General features: G+C 33.7%; 2 protein-coding genes across 3 annotated transcripts in view; one reads left to right on the top strand and one right to left on the bottom strand.

Moving 5' to 3' along the window:
* Positions 1-8,320, top strand: part of EMB1135 (RING/FYVE/PHD zinc finger superfamily protein) — a 43,997-nt gene extending 35,677 nt beyond the window's left edge. The window contains exons 28-32 of one of the 2 annotated variants that reach the window (XM_086420080.1): positions 955-1,008; positions 1,101-1,203; positions 2,716-2,844; positions 6,809-6,920; positions 7,948-8,320. In XM_086420080.1, the coding sequence (XP_086276206.1) occupies positions 955-1,008; positions 1,101-1,203; positions 2,716-2,844; positions 6,809-6,920; positions 7,948-7,979 (430 nt within the window). In that variant the 3' untranslated portion in view covers positions 7,980-8,320. Of the gene's footprint in view, positions 1-954; positions 1,009-1,100; positions 1,204-1,535; positions 2,696-2,715; positions 2,845-6,808; positions 6,921-7,947 lie in introns of those variants that run through there. The other variant, XM_086420081.1, reaches the window with a different exon arrangement.
* Positions 8,321-9,224: 904 nt separating this feature from the next.
* Positions 9,225-16,059, bottom strand: LOC147388307 (metacaspase-4-like). Its single transcript, XM_086420082.1, has 2 exons — positions 15,617-16,059; positions 9,225-10,298 (listed from the first exon to the last, which is right to left on the bottom strand). Exons 1-2 carry the CDS (start codon positions 15,960-15,962, stop codon positions 9,388-9,390), a joined length of 1,257 nt encoding a protein of 418 aa, XP_086276208.1. The 5' UTR covers positions 15,963-16,059; the 3' UTR covers positions 9,225-9,387.
* Between the last annotated feature and the right edge of the window lie 120 nt (positions 16,060-16,179).

Genomic DNA, 16,179 nt, shown 5'->3' with positions numbered 1-16,179 from the left:
GTGTGGGTAAGGGACGGTACCAATGGTATCAGAGTCGAGGATGGCTTATCTAGTTGTTTGGGGAGAATGTTAATATCTCGCTGATTCACCTACCCAGACCAGGAAAGGGCTGTTGAGACTGATGAGCCGTAGTGGAGCCATTTTGTGTGTTGTATGTAATGATAGGAAGAATTGTGAGTTTAGTCCCACATCGGCTGGATACACATTTAGGTATGACACGTTTCAAAGTTGTGCGGGGAAAATTTCAATGTAGACAATGTCATACTGGTTTGGGCTAGGGGCACTACATTTCACTTCTCTACTCTAGCTCTGTTTTAAAATTGGTATTTCAATTTGTCTCCATCAAGAAAGGAATCTTATAGTCCACAACCATGTTTTTTTTTTATTGGGGAATCTTGTTGGAGCAGAATAGTAGCGCGTATGAAAGGAAGGGGCATTCCTTGGAAGAATTGCTGTTCTGGATATTGGGGCTCTTATTTTTTTGGGGCAATATGTTTCATGAGTTTAGAGGAAGCTTCTTCGACGACTTTTTGTTTAAATGGGATTTGTTATGTTCGGATTGAGTTTTCCTTTTAGTTAGCCGTTGGACTGGGGTTATTTTTCTTCCTTGTTGTTCTGTTTGGCGGACTCCTTTCTTTTCCTTCTTATAATGTATTTTTTGCTTTGCCTATCAAAAAATAATTCTTAAGCTCCATAGTGATTATTAGGTTGATTATTTACCTGAAAGTTTCTGTGGGGGAATGTCTATAATGATAATTTAAACTTTATTCAGTGAGACTCTTCTCTCAACTGTTTTGAGTTTTCTTTTTCATTTTCCCCAATTCTATATTGACTTGTCTATTTTGGGTTTCCTCTTAGTTCTTCAACGTTTATTTCTGCCACATTAAGATGCTGCATGGGATAACTACTCTCCAACTTAATGTTTGTATTTTTTCTACTCCATTCGATTTTCAGCTCTACGTCAGGATTTTTTAAGATAATACGTCCAGCTGTTGGAGAGGCATTGAGGTATCATACTGCATTTAAGTTGGAATCATCGAATTCTTTGGTTTATATTGTTTGTTTCTTTTGACCCATCTCATATCTTGTCTTTTTTCCAGGGAAATGCCGTTGTCTGAGCTAAAAAATAAGTACAGAAAGATTGCAACGCTAGAGAAGGCTTGTACAGGTTGGAAAGATGAATACGAGGTTTCTTCCAAACAGGTAAAGAGATCCTTAATGAAGTAAACCTGGTTAGGATGCGGCCATTCTTAAACTTGTCTCTATGGTAGGCATAATTAGTATGACTAGTCTAATGGACTTCTTTCTTTCCTTTCTTTCTCCTCATTGCAGATATGCTTAGATTTTTCAGTTTAATGATTATATGACTTGTTCGAAAGAAAATTTTCCCGCCAAAACCTTGTTTTTGTTTATTAAAAAATGACTCGTTATGTTTTAGGTGCATAATGGACTGTTCATAAAAGGAAGTAATTGATTCATACCCCAAGAAACTGATTGATTTTCTGCATTGGAAATGTTTTTTTTTTTTTTTGTAGGTAAACTGGACTTGAACGCACGATCTCAAAGTTTCATTATAACATGTCAACCAACTGAGATATGGGTCTAAGCCCGCATCGGAAATGATTTGCAAACTTATTCCCATAATCTTATTTACTTTATGTTTTATAATTTTCGGTTTGATTCATGTTTTTACCAATGTTGTTAAATAGCATATGCGACCAGCACATGCTGTTCGTATATGTGATTTCGTACATTGCATATGTGGTGGCATATGCTGTCAGAATTATTTTTTTTGGAAAAAAATGCAGAAAAATATGCCATCGCACACATCACGTATGCCATCGCATATTGGCAGATTGCATAATTTGGGGTACGTGACTGTAGCATATGCGATTTTCACTTTGAAAGTAGCATATGCGACCACATTTGACAACACTGGTTTTTACTCAAGTAATTTTTGGTTGATGTTTCTCAATCACCATCACTGAGGCGTATCGATCTATTGTCTTGTTGGTTTCTTCTTAAAAAAATTAGTAAACATATTTGCTCTCACGGGTGGATATCCCATGTCTCTTGTAAGGAATAGAATTTGTATTAGACTTGTTTGCTCTACCAAATCTGTTTATGTTGGTTTCTGTTTGGACAACTCATTTTCAAAGAAATAAATCATGGGATGCCCACACTCACATACTTTCAGTTTTAGAAATTCGATTCTTTTTAGGCTTTGTTTGTTTTACAGCACGTAGTTTTCTGGAAAATATTTGTGCATGAATGAATAAGTAATTTCGTGGTTTTGTGTATCACAAAACTAAAATGACAGTTACTATCATAGGGTGAAGTTAAATGAAGAGAGCTTCTATTAGTATTCCAAGATGTGTGTAATTCTTTGGTGATTTACATATGAATTGGTTTGGCAGCAAAAGTTGGTGTGACCATAGAATCTCTCTAAATAAATTGGTTGATAGCTAATGTGCTAATGTAAAATATTTGTGCAGCCTGCACCGGGTTCAGAAAGAAAATCGTTTTGTAAGATCTACTTTAGGAATTTTAGGTCCAACTGTTCCTATTAAACTATTTATTCGTGTAATGTGGTCCGGAGTTTCTGGCTGATTTTGGTTGCTTGAGATTGCATAACATGGTTCTGAACATAACTCCTTTATCGCAGAATTTGTATTCTTCGATATATATGAACCTTTTAACCTTGTGACATTGCAGTGCATGCATGGACCCAAATGTAAGCTTGGGAGCTCCTGTACAGTTGGCAGAAGACTTCAAGAAGTAAATGTGTTGGGCGGCCTCATTCTTCCTGTTTGGGGAACTATTGATAAAGCCCTTTCTAACCAGGTATCTTACTTACCTAATCTAATGTTTAATTAAGAATGTATTGTCCTCCTTTAGAGCTTTCCGTTCTCTGACTTTTTCATTATTTGTATGCCTAATGTGTTGCCATAGATACATACATAGTACACATTGAAGTTTTTGGTCCTCCAATGAGCCATGATTTTTTTAATGAGTCAATGAATATAGTTACACACCCAACTCTGATAGCTCCAGTGTTAGCATATCTAACAACTTATCAGAAAATATTAAAAAACAAAATTGAAAAACACCAAAATAAATATTGATTAACTTAGAAATGTTGTCTAAATACATAGATACCAAAAAACACAAGAATGAAGCATCAATCCAAATATAAAATATCTAATACAAGTTGTACACATAGAAATTGGAAATATTCAAAGTACAAAACAAGTGAGCACCTAATTTTATTTATGATAACCCGCCATATACTCCACACAACCATCCTTAATCCATCGTATACATCTCCATCTTCACCACCTCTGTTATTGTCATTGTCGTCATCATTCCCATTCCCATCATCGTCTGAATCATCACCTTCTTAAATGTATTCTTCATCTTCTTCAATTTCATCTTCATCAGCTATCACCAAAACTTCACCCACATGCAAAGGCTGTTGACCTTCATCTTCTTCTTCTTGTATTTCGTCTTCTTCATCAAGTAGTTGTTAACTCGATCGGCAACCTCTTCTCCTTTGGTTTGAGCTCTCCCCGGGTGCAGTGCAAAACAACTTGCTCAACTTATACCCAAGTGAGATCTTCTCCTTCAAACACTAGTTCATCCATTGCATCAGAAATCCACGGATGATCTCCATTAAACTCATCAAGGGAGATGGGGTCGTACAACTCTGGTTGTTCTTTCCTCTGTAAGAATCTTTCACGCAATCTTTGATTTTATTGCACGAAAACCAAGTCATTGAACTTTTTCTGCTCAAGTCGATTCCTCTTCTTGGTGTGAATTTGTTATTTTAATTCAGATAAACACACATCAATTAAAAAGTTAGATTAAGAAAATAAAGTAGGAATTTTAAATTTAATTCAAAATATATATCGAAGTAAAATTTACCATCTCGAATGTTTTACAGTTGCATTCACATCTGGATGCAGAATATGTTAGACCAAGAATTCGTATAACCAATTTCTTCAAATCTAGATCCTTTGAAATTTGATCCACTCCATATTGTGCCCACCAATCAGTTGATCATATTTAATTCAAAAATATTTTAGTAGTTTGAATTTGAAGACTTGAATGAATCTAAATTAATCATTAAACGATATTTAATATTTCTTACTTGGAGTATTTGGTGTTCTGTGTATGATAGTGATCTCCTTCCTACTGTTATGTGTCTGATAGCAATCTCCTTCCTGAAGATTCTTTCATTATTCTTATATCGATCCAATTGCGATGATATCTTATCTTGTTCATCTTTCGTTGGAATCATTCGTTCCAAAACATCAAGGAACCCAATCATGTGTGTTGATTCGATTTCATCATGATCAATGGCATGAAAGTACACGGCTGGATTGAGAATGTATGCTGCCGCATACCAGACAGACGACATTTGGCTCCTCATCTCTTGTTTATAATGTCAATTACAAGCTTATAACTCCTTTATCTAGATGCATGATTTTCCTTTATTTTGTAATTTAGCCTTTTCCATATAATCATAAATGTAATCCATTGGTGGTTTTTCATCATCATCCACCAATCTTAGGATAATAATCAGTGTTCCAACATTTCTTGAGGCCTTACAAACATTAGTCCAAAAGTTTTGAGAAAATGATTTGGGCAATTAGTTTTCTTTAGTCTTATTTGACTAAGGCCTGTTATTCCATTCTGCTGACACTACAAAACTTCTAAGTTCACTTTTCTTTCCATACAAGCTTTGTAGTGTGAAAAAAAAAAAAAAGACGTTGCAAATTGGGTAATGGCCGGTCTAAGTTTCCACCAATGTGTTTTCTCGTTCATTGCAACAACAAAACATGTTTATATATGAAAACAATAATTTTTATAGCTTTAACAACAATTTTAATATGTAATTTACCGATGTCTTCTAAAGTGAGATCAATATAAGGCGACCAATACAAACGAGGTCTCTTGTCCATTAACAAGCAACCCGCAGCCACATATGTAGCTGCATTGTCTGTGAAGAAGGATGAAGGAGGGATGCAAGAGTAGGCTATTTGGAAGCAAATAAGAAGGCAAAAAACTTTGCTGTCCAACAGCTAGTTTTTTAGCCGTTGTACAAATGCCATCACATATAAACTAGCTGTTGGACACATGCCATCACATATGCTATATGCGATTGCATATTTTAAGTACACCATCGCATACTTTGCAGTCCCCTCAAATGTTGTATATACCACAATGGTATAAGATTTTGCATATGTGGTCGCATTTGACAACATTGGATAGCTCAAGACTTTTGGTATGATTGACCCAAGTGGGAGGTCGTGTGGGTCCAACCTCATGGTGGGTGGGTTTTATAATGAAATTATTTGCATCGTTGATAGTTTTATAACTTGAAAGTAAATTAGGAACTCGACTGAATTGATGTAGTTGGAATTTTAGTAGTGTTTGCAAGGTCAACTTGTAAAATTGACTCACTAAAGAAAACAATTTTTTTTTTTTTTTTTTTTTAAATTTTCTAAGGGTATAGTATTTTGAAAGTTGGTGGTGCTCGTAATGAAACATATGAAGTCTTATTGCTTGAATGAAGAAATGGCACAAAATAGACTTGAAAGGTGAGGTGAGATTCGGGTTGTCGACCTTAGTGTTCGGGATAAGAGAAGATGATGTTAACACGAAAATTTAAATTAAAAAAAAAAAAAAAAGAACAATGTATGGAAAATAGAGTATTCAAGTAATGGAAGCATTTCAATACTTAATTCCATGCTCAAAAGTGAAAAAGTTGTCCTGCTTCCATGAGTTTCGCCCAGTTATCAGTTATGATATCCAAACTATATATAGATTTTCTGCAAGAATATGTAATCAATTAAAATTTCTGCTAATTACTCATATTATGAGCTTGTGCCATTTTTAGTGTTAAGAAAGTACTATATATGTTTCTATTTTGCCTTACATAGTATTATTATAAAGAATCTGCTAGACATTTATAATAGTGGGTAAGTATTATGACAAGTGTTCTGAACTCTGCTATACATTTTTTTAAAGGATTCTGAGACATTTGATGAGTTTTAGCTTGTCATATTTGATTTTTTTCACCAAAAGTTGGGAATCTGTGGGAAGTTATAGTGAAAATACCTAGAAGAGTTTATATATTTATATAAAAGAGAGCTTTTATTACCACACCAACTTTTGCTAACGCCACCCCAAGATGTGTGCCAATTCTTCGGTGATTTACATATGAATTGAGGTGGCATTAGCAAAAGTTGGCGCGGCAATAGAATCTCTCTAAAAAACTGTAATTATGAGTGAAGTGAGTTCTATACATGAAGTTAATACAAGTAAATGTAGTTTCCTCTCCCCCCTTCCACTACTCTTGTATTTCCTCGTCTTCCCATCAAAATAAAGTCGTTTATGTGCAATATTCCTGAGGATCTCCATTGTATTCTCAATCCTCTCATGTATACTTTATTTAATGTTTCTCCCTTCATTTTTTTTTTTTTTATCGGTATGTTTCTCCATTTAGCTACTCGTTTTGTTTGTATATTGGCATTCCTTTATGCTTGAAATTAGAAATAAATAAATTAATCGAAATTCTCAAGTTTCATCTTCAGAGATACTTAAAATGCAATGTAGATACATCTTTGATGATTCTTATATACACAAAAATGTGCTATTATTGTTTAGCCAGTTTTTAGTGGCTATAGAAATATAAAATCTCAAGATCTACTAGGTTGGTGCTGTAACTTATTTCATTGTCTTAATATCTTGACTATTTGGTTATGTTACAATGATCGAGACCTCATTCTAACCATTTATATAGGCCCGTCAAAGTCAGAAACGGCTTCGTGTTGTGCGTATAGAGACAACTACAGATAACGAGGGAATCATTGGGCTTCTTATTCCTAATACAGCAGTTGAATTAGTGCTTCGAGGTGTGTGCATTTATTGTTGCTTGAAGCTTCTATTCTTTATTATAGTGAACAACCAGATCATACCAGCTAACCAGTACAAAAAGGTCTTTTGCTGCATAAACTTATTTCTCGTGGAATTTCAAACTTCATTTTGTTCATCATCACCATCATCAAAGCCTTATCCTAACAATTTGGGATTGCCCAACATTTTTCCATCGTATAAATACAATCCTTCGCTTATATCACTAGCATTACCAGACTTGAGCGTCATAATAACAAAAAACTCTTTTTTTAATGTCTCGTTTAAAACACGTTTCGTACCTGTAATAATTAAAACAATAATGAAATTCGACTTTTACATTTTGAACACATTTTTAAAATAAAAATAGTAAAATCCATTTTTTGTAGGCCTATGGTTGATTTATGGCCTTGTGGTTGTTTTATGATTTGATCCATAAATGTTGTTTAAGATGGGATTTTGATGATAATGTCTTAATGTCATGATTTTTTTAATTTTTTCAATAGTGTGTTACTTTTGCTTAAAAGATATGTTAATATATAGGTTTATTTTTAGCATCATAAATGATGTGTGGAAACATGTTGTCATGCATAGATATTCAATAGTATTTTTTTTTTTTTTTCTTTTTTGCTAAAAGATATATTGGAAAGTTGGAATAAATGTCTAATGTATTACATATTATTATTATTTTTTAGAATTTTTTTTATTTATCTTTTTTTTCTCCATCTTCTTCTCATTCCTTTCTGCTTTGTTTTGACATTTTTCTTGTCGTTTTAAGCCAAGAGAGAATTTTGGAAGTCCTGCTTTTCTCGAATCAGTTGGACTGGTTTCAATTTTTTGTTTTCCACCTAACTTGAGTTTGACATGAAACATTGCTATAGAGCTCTGCCCATGGACACAACCTCCCAACTTGTCATAATTTTCACATTTTCGCTCTGTTTTATCCAGAGTCCAGACAATCTCACATGCAAGCCAATTTTAATACACGATGGATTTTATTTTTATTTCTTGTTAATTTTTGTGTGGCAGATTTAAAGTGGGTTCATGAGGTCGAAGATTGATATGGAACAATTGAAGATGTATTTTTTTGCTACCGGGCAGCAACTGATCAAACATATTCGATCATAAACCTGCTCCAGTCCGAGATAGTTCAGATCATAACTTGCTCCAGTCCAAGAGAGTTTAGGTGAAGCCTTAAGAAGGAATAGAAAATGTTTTTTTTTTTTTTTTTTTTTTTGCGTCGTGATGTGAAACAAGAAATCTTTATAATCATTTTTATTGTACTTATTTTTGGCTTATATCTTGTAAAAATCATCAACTACTTTGCGTCGTGATGTAAGCAAATACAAAAAACAGCTATTTTCATGTTGCATGGCAAAACTTTTCCATCCTCATTCTCACATTTAAAATTGTGACTACTTCCACACCAACTTTCTTCTAAAAAACTATTTAGGAGTTTTGTTATATAACACTTTAATTTCTGAAATTATAAGATCTGATGAGACACCAACAGATCAGATTAAAATAAAAAAATCTGGGAAAATATTATATTAAAGAAAAGAAGAAAACTGGGGGAGGGCTAAGTCCCAAACAGATTATTAGAAAAAAGAGTTATAAATAATATTGTCTGATAATAGAACTGTAGATGCTGTCATCAAGATAGGAGTGAAAAATCATCTATGTTTCCTATGCACTTTTACGTCAAGATGTGCGATATGAGGTACAATCTTGAGGTCAATCCAACATGACTCATAAAAGTTCTAGTACAGTTTTGATAAAATTTCTAACTAAAAGGAATAGAAAACTTCAAAAATACAATATTGAAATGGTTTGAGAACATTATTAATTTCTCTCCAAACAATTTTGGAATTACCTTAAAAAAAATTTTGATAAGCTAAATTACCTTAAAAGCAAGTGGATAGAAGTTCTAGTAGAAGAAAGCTGCCACGACCCAACTTCTACTTATTAAACCCCAATTAAAAATAAAGAAAATAAGGGAATGGTTGAGAATAAGTAAAAGATGTATGTATTTTTTTTTTAGCTAGATTTTTATTTTTTGGGTTTAAGATTTTATGAGACTAATCATAATTGTAAACAACTACTGAAATTATTTGGAGTGTTGTACTGTTGAGATTATAATCCGAGCCAAAAAAACTTAGTAAATTTTGAAGTGTTTTAATCTTTAATTGGGACGTGAACAAATAATTCAATAAACTGGGGTGTGATAAGTAAAAGTTGGGGTGCCAATAGAAACTCTCTTCTATAAATATACTCTAATTTTTTAACCATATTTTGTGAAACCGACAAACTAAAACAAACCCATTGAATTCAAGATGAAATTGCAAGAGATTGTCTTATCTAATCCTTATTGTTTTACAAACCAAACAAGCTCTCTCCACAAACTCTAAAAAACCAAACACAAGTACACACCTAAAAACCACAAGTTCCACTCTTTGGACTCAACGATTATTAACAAACAAAAGGAGCATCAGCATGATGATCATCACAGTAAAGGCCAGGGCGCTGCGCAAAACCTTGTTTTTTAAGTATCTCCCTTGCCTTCAACACAAGCTCCTGATTCGTAATTGCACCATCGGTCTCAGCAATAATGGTCTGAATTGCATTACTAAGAGCCCCATAAGCACCATTGGCATCGCCCGAAGGGTTTGCGTCTGCTGATGTTTGGTCAGTCTGGCATCCACTAATCAGTATTCCACCATCGGGTAATGCCCGCTTACTCGATCCGGCATAAACTTCTGCTTTGCTGCCTACTTCGGTTTTAACAGCGGGTTTTGCATATTCTTCATCATTTTCTAGTTTTTGTTTCAAGAACTGTTGAGCGAGGCCTCCGACCATACCCATAAAACCCCCACCACCGCTTCCACCTTCACCATCACCATGTTGAAGCTTGCCTATGACAAACTTCATGAATTTCTTCACCTTAGGACTTGAATCCTCTCCAAAGACATCAAACAATGAGGGTCGCAAGTTCCCTACTTCAATGTCATCTTTTCCTGTCTTCTCCTTTAGTATTTCTATGAGAGTCGAGATAGGTAGAGATCTGCTCTTGATGTGGCCTTGTTCGTCATACTCGTTTTCTTCATCCTCATTGTCCTCAGTTCGGTGGTGTCTTGTACGGCGATGTTCTCCTACAGGGAGGTGAATTCCACGGGACTCGAATGCTTGGTTCACTGTTTGGTGCAAGAAGCCTCTGAAACCAAACCCGGAGCTTGATTCGTGTTCTTGTTCTTCGTTTTTGGTGCTCTCACCAATCTGTTCCTTAGCTTCGTCAATTAGGCCTCCGCTGTGGCAGGAATCTGATACAATTGTTATTCGACAACCACGTGGGACTTGATCCACGTATTCCCTGAAGTCGTCATCTGCACAAACAAGAGAGAGATTTCCATTGTGAATTCATCACCACATTGACAATCAATAGAAGATGATTTAGTCTAGTAATTGGGATTCCCAAAAGTAGTCCTTGTTTAGTATCCAAAGTTACCCACATATTATAAATGGAAACAAAAAGGTTATTATCCTACAAAAATATGGTGAAAAAAAGTCATGATTTTCCGACTCGAAAAAAAGTCATGATATGCCCTTGCCACATCATCCGAGTACAAACCGAGTGAAATTTTCAAGTCAGAAAATCATTGTCAAAAAAGAGAAATCATAATAATAATTTTATGAAGAATATGAACTTAGAGAAGGTAAAGACAAAAACCATCTTAAATAAATTCCTGACTAATCTTGTGACCAAGTAATTATATTTCGGTCTACAATAACTTCATCTTCCTTTGAGATTAGACTAAACTATTATGTTTAATAGATTGGAATGTAAGGGCCTATCTGTTTCAGATTCCAGCTTCTGCTTCAGACTTCTATGTCTAGGAGAAGCAGAAGCTTAGGGGGCGATTGATTGCGCTTTTAAACGCAGATTTATCTGCGTTGGCGTCAAAAAGCAGAGATTTACAAAAATTTGCGTGCTTGATAGCGTTTCAAAAATTTGCATTTTGAATTTTTAAACGCAGTTTTGTAATTTTTACCGCTGTTTTGAAAAGTGGATGACAGGAGCTTCGTGTAACCGCGTTTAAAAGTGTCGAAGTGAAATGACGTAAATGCCCTTCAACTAATAAAGTAATTCTTACGTATGTCCGACTGTAAAAACCGATCGATCTCTCTTCTTCGTTCAACCTAAACCCCACAGACACTTCTACATCGCCATTGACGACGGCAAGCATCTCCGATCGACGCCATCGACAGAACCCACATAGTGCTCTCTCTCTCTCTCCATAGATTCTTCATGCAGCGACAGCGAGGCAGAGAGACGAAACAACCCTAGATTTACGGGAAATTTATGAAATGTTATTCTAATCGTAGAAATTTTTCAGATTTACTGTGTGAATCAAGAACTAATCTTGTCTGTTAATGAAAGTGGGTCCAGTGAGGGGGTTATTTGTCATCGTCTACTTCAATTCCGTCTGTTTATTTGGGAGATAGGACCGATGGGGAGGCTGGTAATGATGTGGGTGGTAATAACAGGGATTCTTCTTCCCAAAGATATGATATACAACAGATTGCCAAGTGGATTGAGCAGTTTCTACCATTTTCTTTGCTTCTGTTGGTTGTCTTCATTCGATAGCATTTGCAAGGTATTTGGTTTTAATGATATTTATTTTAGACATTTGATATGTGGTTGTTCATGTTTTTAAATTGTAAGACAAAGTTTTGGTTTAATTTTCACCTCACTAAAGCTTTTCATTTTGACTAACATCCGGGTTTGATCTTTGGATTTAATGGTATGGACTTCAAGAACATGAATTTCAGCCTTGGTCTTCCGCTTGATTTGTTGAATGTTATGACTACTGGGAATGAGGAGGTTGAACTATTCTTATTCTTATTTTTTATTTTTGGTTCTATGTTGACTGAAGTCTTGAGTTGAGCAGAACTATAATTGAAGCTTTAAAATAATTCATTAGCATTTTGATTCCGTTGAAGTCTTATCGATGTGTGTTTTGAGTTATTGGTAATTATGTTCATAGTGAAGATCATTTTAGATTTTCTTTGATGGAGTAAAATTTGGGTTTGGGCTAAATCCAAATTCTTAGTAGTGTTGTTGTTTTGAATAAAAGAAACAAAATTTTTTTTTAACACAACTTTGTGGATACACGGGCAAGTAAGATACGAGGTATGGCTAGGTGGTGATGGTCCTTATATCTTTGGGTTGCACACATCACACCCTTCACAGTTGACATTTGTGGCGGCCCACTCTTTAGTGGTTTTGACTCTTGTACCCTTCTATGAAGCCACAAAGATGCATCTGAGAATGAATTTTGCATGTTTCCGATGCCCTTCGATGAAGTCACTAGATTGATAGATTATGATTTCTTTTTATTAAGTTATATGTTGGTTTCTTTGATGTAGTATGCAACGAAAGTGTGGAGCCTAAGAAATTATGCTTGATTTATCAATTTGATATTGATTCCTATGCTGGCATGGTTGCGAATGATCATCTACATTCTATGATCACTTTGTCTTATTTTGGATCCCTACCATAAACTTGTTTTTCACTGTCATGTAGAAAGTGCCTTCTTTGATGCATTACAATATGTATTCTTCGGCAAGGATGTTCTAGAGGAAGTTGAATTGGGGGGATTAGAAGAAGATAATGTTCCATTTGTTGAGTTGGATGATAAGGAGTATTTGTTGTAAGATAGAGAAGAGGTGACTTTTTTTAGTTAGAAGCTATGCTTTGACAAGTTTACTAGTATCAATCCATTTACATTAATTTATGTATAAATGTATGTTTGGTTTCTGTTTAATGAAGATTTAGATGCACTTTGTACTTAATATCTACGTTATGGTTATCGATTCTTTTTTAGATTTACTGTTTTGATAAACATTGTGAAATACTGGTCTTATTGTTCTTCTAAATCAAAATGCTATTGTGGTCCAACTTTATAGCTTTATTATTTCTATTTTGACCCTAGACCACTTTTTTCATTATATATTTATAAGGGTATTCAGATAATTTTTTATGCATTCTAGGTGCATTATGATCAACATTGCGTATTAAGCAGGTATTTTGTTTATCAGGAAAATTTCATAAGTTCATTTTTAAGAGGAGTGGTGTCGAAATTTCTATAGAATTATAAATTTTTCTATAATTTTTTTTATAATTATAAACATTTTAAAATTAAAACAATTATTTTTTTAATTTTTTATATAATTTTATTATATTTATATATATTTACTGTAATTATATATTTATAGGGGTATTATGATAATTTTTAATGCATTCTGGAGTCACTAGCAACCTTAAGGGTATTCTGGTCATTTTACCCTAATACAACAGATTCTTGAAGCTGTATCAAACAGTAATTACCAGATTCTGGTCAATAGCACAACATTTTTACAAAGCTCTATCAAACAGACTTTTCAATGTTTCAGCTTCTGACAACAGATTCAGACAGCAGAAGCTGACAGCAGATTTAAAAAGCTGAATCAATCAGCACCTTAGAGTTTGGGAAGTTGCGTCTTGGAGAATCTTGTTTGTTACAAAAGCCGTTAAAGCATTGGACTTCGCACAAAAGCCTTGAAATCATGTTTGTTTGACCACTTTTAGTTACTGAATTTTGGAAAAATGACCATAATGCCCTTACATGTAAAAAAACTATAAAATGAAATATTTTGACAACCTTGATAATTGTCCTACAAATACATAACATAAACCTGTCATCAGATGTTTTAGTTTATTCCATCTCTTTAATCAACATTGAAGTAAAAAATACTACTACTGACATGATAATCAAAATTAAAATAAATATTACAAGTAAAATATTGCATTCTATCAAATGCATATCTAATATTTTTATCCTTCTCTAGGTTCTATATAAGTTTTTTGACCAATGGATTATCAAACTCATTGGCCTCTGTTTCATCTATTCATAAAAATGAATCATCGTGTCTTTGAAAACAAATAATCTATCTATATAAATGGACTTGTTACTTATAAATAAGTAATACAACTTAAATTGCATTCAATCTTATCCAACATTATCTGCCAAGACGGATATCCTAATAATTTTAGTATTCAGCTAAATATTTAGAAAATATTATCTCTGTATGTAGATAAGGCTTTGAATGTGTGTGCATGAAGAAGGGGGGATAAGATGGATCCAATTTCCCACCTCAACAATGAAGATGGTAATTTGGAAGTTATTTTGCTACTTGGAGGGGAAGAGGATGATGAGAGGCTCCATGAGAGGAGAGAGAGAGAGAGAGAGAGAGAGAGAGAGAGAGAGAGAGAGAGATGGGAGAAAGAGGGAAGTGCTTTCTATGTGTGGGAGAAATAATCAATACCCATCGAGTACCCATTAAGATAGATACTATTTTTTGAATGAGAAAAGCAAAAAAAAATGAGAATTCAATAAAATAGACAATTATTTATAAATGTAACCATTTAATTTGTGACTCCTCAATTGAAAGTTAAGATCCAATGAATTCTTCAAGCAAATCAAACTTTTGAGAATAAAATTATGGTATAGACCATTTATTTGTGGTTGAAATTCTATAAAAAATGTGTATGAATGGACGTTCACCTAGGTAAAAAGTAAAAAAAATTAAATTAAATTTTACATTCCCCTTATATTGTAATTTAGTTTAAGTACATTTACTTAAAGATATTTCTTTGTTAGTATTTAATTAGACTAATAATTTTATTATAAAGAAAATAAATTTACTAATCAGGTACTCAAATCCTATTAGAGTTTACCTGAAGGAGACCCGATTCTTATTGGACCCAAAAACAATCGGATCCATAATGATAGACCCAAAATTGACTAATCAATTTTGAGTACATTAGTAATTACTAATTGGGCACCCATTGACACCCTTGCCTAAGACCCATGATATAATAACACCAAATGTAATGATATAATAGTAAAAAATAATTATTTTTCAAAATATATACATGACTCTGATACGATCAGCACAGCAGGATGAGTCAAACCCCTCCCAAATTGGTTCAAAATGCTTTCGAGATTTATCCAAAAATATATATACATTTATTAAAAACACAATTATTATTTCATTATAATCTATACTAGTTGATTGCTATAATGACAAAATCTCATTTTATATTGATTACAAACATTTAAAATCTTAGCAACCATTGACATTTACAAGAGAAATAACACATAAATCTATAAACATCAGATGATCCAATTTGACTCAAAGAAGTCGATCCATTTCAAAACCCGTTCAGAAGAATTTGATAAATATATACATTAATTAAAAATAATTGTATTTTCTGTCTTATAAACTGGATTAATAGATGCTACACACACTAAAAAAAATCTCATTTTAATAAACAATCATTTATATTAAAATAAAAAAAAATCCAAAACCAATTGACTAAACCAACTCCCAAAAAAAAATCAACTGACCACTAAATTCATGGTGACTCGTCCGAATTTCAGAACCCTAATTGGAATTCAATCAAAATTTTATATAATAAAAAAAACTGTAACCAGTGATGAAATTCAAAACCGATCCATACCAATTGACTCAACCAAATTAAGATGGATTAATTGGGTTTCCAATTTCCAACAAAGAAAGGGTAAAATCCCTCTCATACTTGTAAAATCCTAATAAAAATAAACAAAATTCAAGAAAAATTAAAAAAAGAAACTGTTACCAGTGATGAGATTCATATCGCAAGGGACGATGCACTCATCATAACCTGTATCATCATCTTCTCCAGTCTCAGCTGGAAGACGAGTTCCATGGCCACTGTAATGAAAGAAGATAACATCATCTGATTCTGCAGATCTGATGAGATTAGAGAGAGCCTTTCGTATGTTCTTCCCAGTTGGTTGTGTGTAAGAATCGTCTGTATCGATTAAGATAATGATGTCTTCTTCCGCAAATCCGTAACGTTCGATGAGGCATCGATGCATCCTTTTGACATCGTTGATGCAGCCTTTTAGTTCTGCTTTTGTTCCTGGATAATTGCAACCTACAAGAAGACCTTTCTTCACCATTTTTATCTGATCGGATCTGATTTGAATCTCACAAAGCTTTTTAATGGTTTCTTGCTCTTCGATCTACAGAATTGAGATTGAAAGAGTGAGTGAGAAAAAGATATATTTATTAATTTCTTTAATTGCTGTAAATGGGTCCCGACTACCCACTCCCGATCCCGAATATCCGCTTTTTTATGTTATGACGAAAATGCCCTTCTAAGGGTGTAAGTTTTCT

Source organism: Akebia trifoliata, chromosome 13 (assembly GCF_017979445.1).
Source record: "Akebia trifoliata isolate Shusen 1 chromosome 13, ASM1797944v1, whole genome shotgun sequence".
Classification (NCBI taxonomy): Eukaryota; Viridiplantae; Streptophyta; class Magnoliopsida; order Ranunculales; family Lardizabalaceae; genus Akebia; species Akebia trifoliata.
This window is presented reverse-complemented; position numbering and strand designations above follow the sequence as displayed.